At 58.9% G+C, this 1,420-nt stretch overlaps 1 protein-coding gene across 1 annotated transcript in view; it reads left to right on the top strand.

Annotated features, from left to right (window-relative positions):
* DNAAF3 (dynein, axonemal, assembly factor 3) overlaps nt 1-1,207 on the top strand; it is a 23,129-nt gene extending 21,922 nt beyond the window's left edge. The window contains 2 exon segments of the mRNA XM_011997016.1: nt 171-346; nt 430-1,207. Coding sequence (XP_011852406.1) covers nt 171-346; nt 430-817 — 564 coding nt within the window. The 3' untranslated portion in view covers nt 818-1,207.
* Nucleotides 1,208-1,420: the final 213 nt, after the last annotated feature.

Raw genomic sequence — 1,420 nt, 5'->3', positions numbered from 1 at the left:
CCCCCAGCCCCTCCTCCCTCAGACCCAGGAGTCCAGACCCCAGCTTCCTCCTCCCTCAGACCCAGGAGTCCAGACCCCAGCTTCCTCCTCCCTCAGACCCAGGAGTCCAGACCCAGCCCCTCCTCCCTGGTCCCTGAGTCCAGACCTCCTGCTCCCTTCTTTCACAGGACCCAGACTCCAGTGTTGCAGCCCCTCCTCCCTCAGTGTCTGGGTTCCCAGAGCCCCCTCCTCCCTCAGCTGAATCTCAGCTTGTCCTCTGTCCTCTCTGCAGGATGGTCCATCTTCTCAGCCCCGAGCTTGGGGCCTGTGTGGCACCTGGAGGGAACCTGATTGTGGAATTAGCCCGGTGAGCCAGTGAGGTGGAGGGCCGGGAACATCCCGGCTGGGGATCAAAATCTGGGTCCCTGACATGGCGCTTCCCATCTGCAGGTACCTGGTGGACGTGCGGCAGGAGCAGCTGCAGGGATTCAACACCCAGGTCGGGGAGCGAGCTCAGGCAGCTGGATTTGCTCCACAGACCCGGGCCAGGCCCTCAGAGACCTTCGCACGTTTCTGCAAGTCCCAGGACTCGGCTCTGGGCAGCACTGACCCAGCTGTGGAACCCGGAACTCCATCCCTTGACGTCCTGGCCCAGCCTCTTGAAGCCAGCAGCCCAGCCCCTGAGGGCCTGACCCAGCCTCTGCAGGGCGGGACCCCACACTGGGAGCCCTGCCAGCTGCCCTCTGAGTCTCCAGGTTCACTCTCAGAGGTTCTGGCTCAGCCCCAAGGGGCTTTGGCTCTGTCCAACTGTGAGTCAGACTCCAAAACTGGAGTCTGACCCAACCCCTAGATACCCCTTATCTCCAACTTCCAAAGTCAGGTTGTAGGATGAGAACCCGCTGATACCATTCTAAGCCCGCTGCTAGAGTCCCCAATTTTATTCTAATCATTCCCACTCAGTACCCGCCACCCCCACCCTGGGAGTGTTGGTAGAATTTCAAATTCTATTTCTGAGATTCTATTTCTAGAATTCTAGATTGTTCTCTCAGAATTCCAAATTCCACTTCTGAGGCTCTGAACCCAGTCTAGGATCTGACCCTGAATCTCAAGCCCTTGACTTTGGCCCCCTTGTTCCCAGGCACGCTGTGGCTGACTGGGGGCTGGGGTGTCTCCTCACCAGGGCCTGGTCAGCACCCAGATGGTTCAAGTAAAGCAAGTTATGTCCACCTCTCTGTGTGTCCAAGTGTCTTTCCTGTCCTATGTCCGTCTCCAGGGCTGGGAGAGAAAGACCCAGGAGTGGTGGACAGAGGAAGCCAGAAACCAGATTCCTGGGTTTCCAGGACTTGACCAGTGGGTCTGAGGGAGGACAAGACTGGGGCCTGGACTCCTGGGTCTGAGGGAAGACAAGACTGGGGCCTGGACTCCTGGGTCTGAGGGAGGA

Source organism: Mandrillus leucophaeus, unplaced genomic scaffold (genome assembly GCF_000951045.1).
Source record: "Mandrillus leucophaeus isolate KB7577 unplaced genomic scaffold, Mleu.le_1.0 Scaffold53, whole genome shotgun sequence".
Lineage (NCBI taxonomy): Eukaryota > Metazoa > Chordata > Mammalia > Primates > Cercopithecidae > Mandrillus > Mandrillus leucophaeus.
Note: the sequence above shows the minus strand (reverse complement) of the source record. Positions and strands in the feature narration are given on the sequence as shown.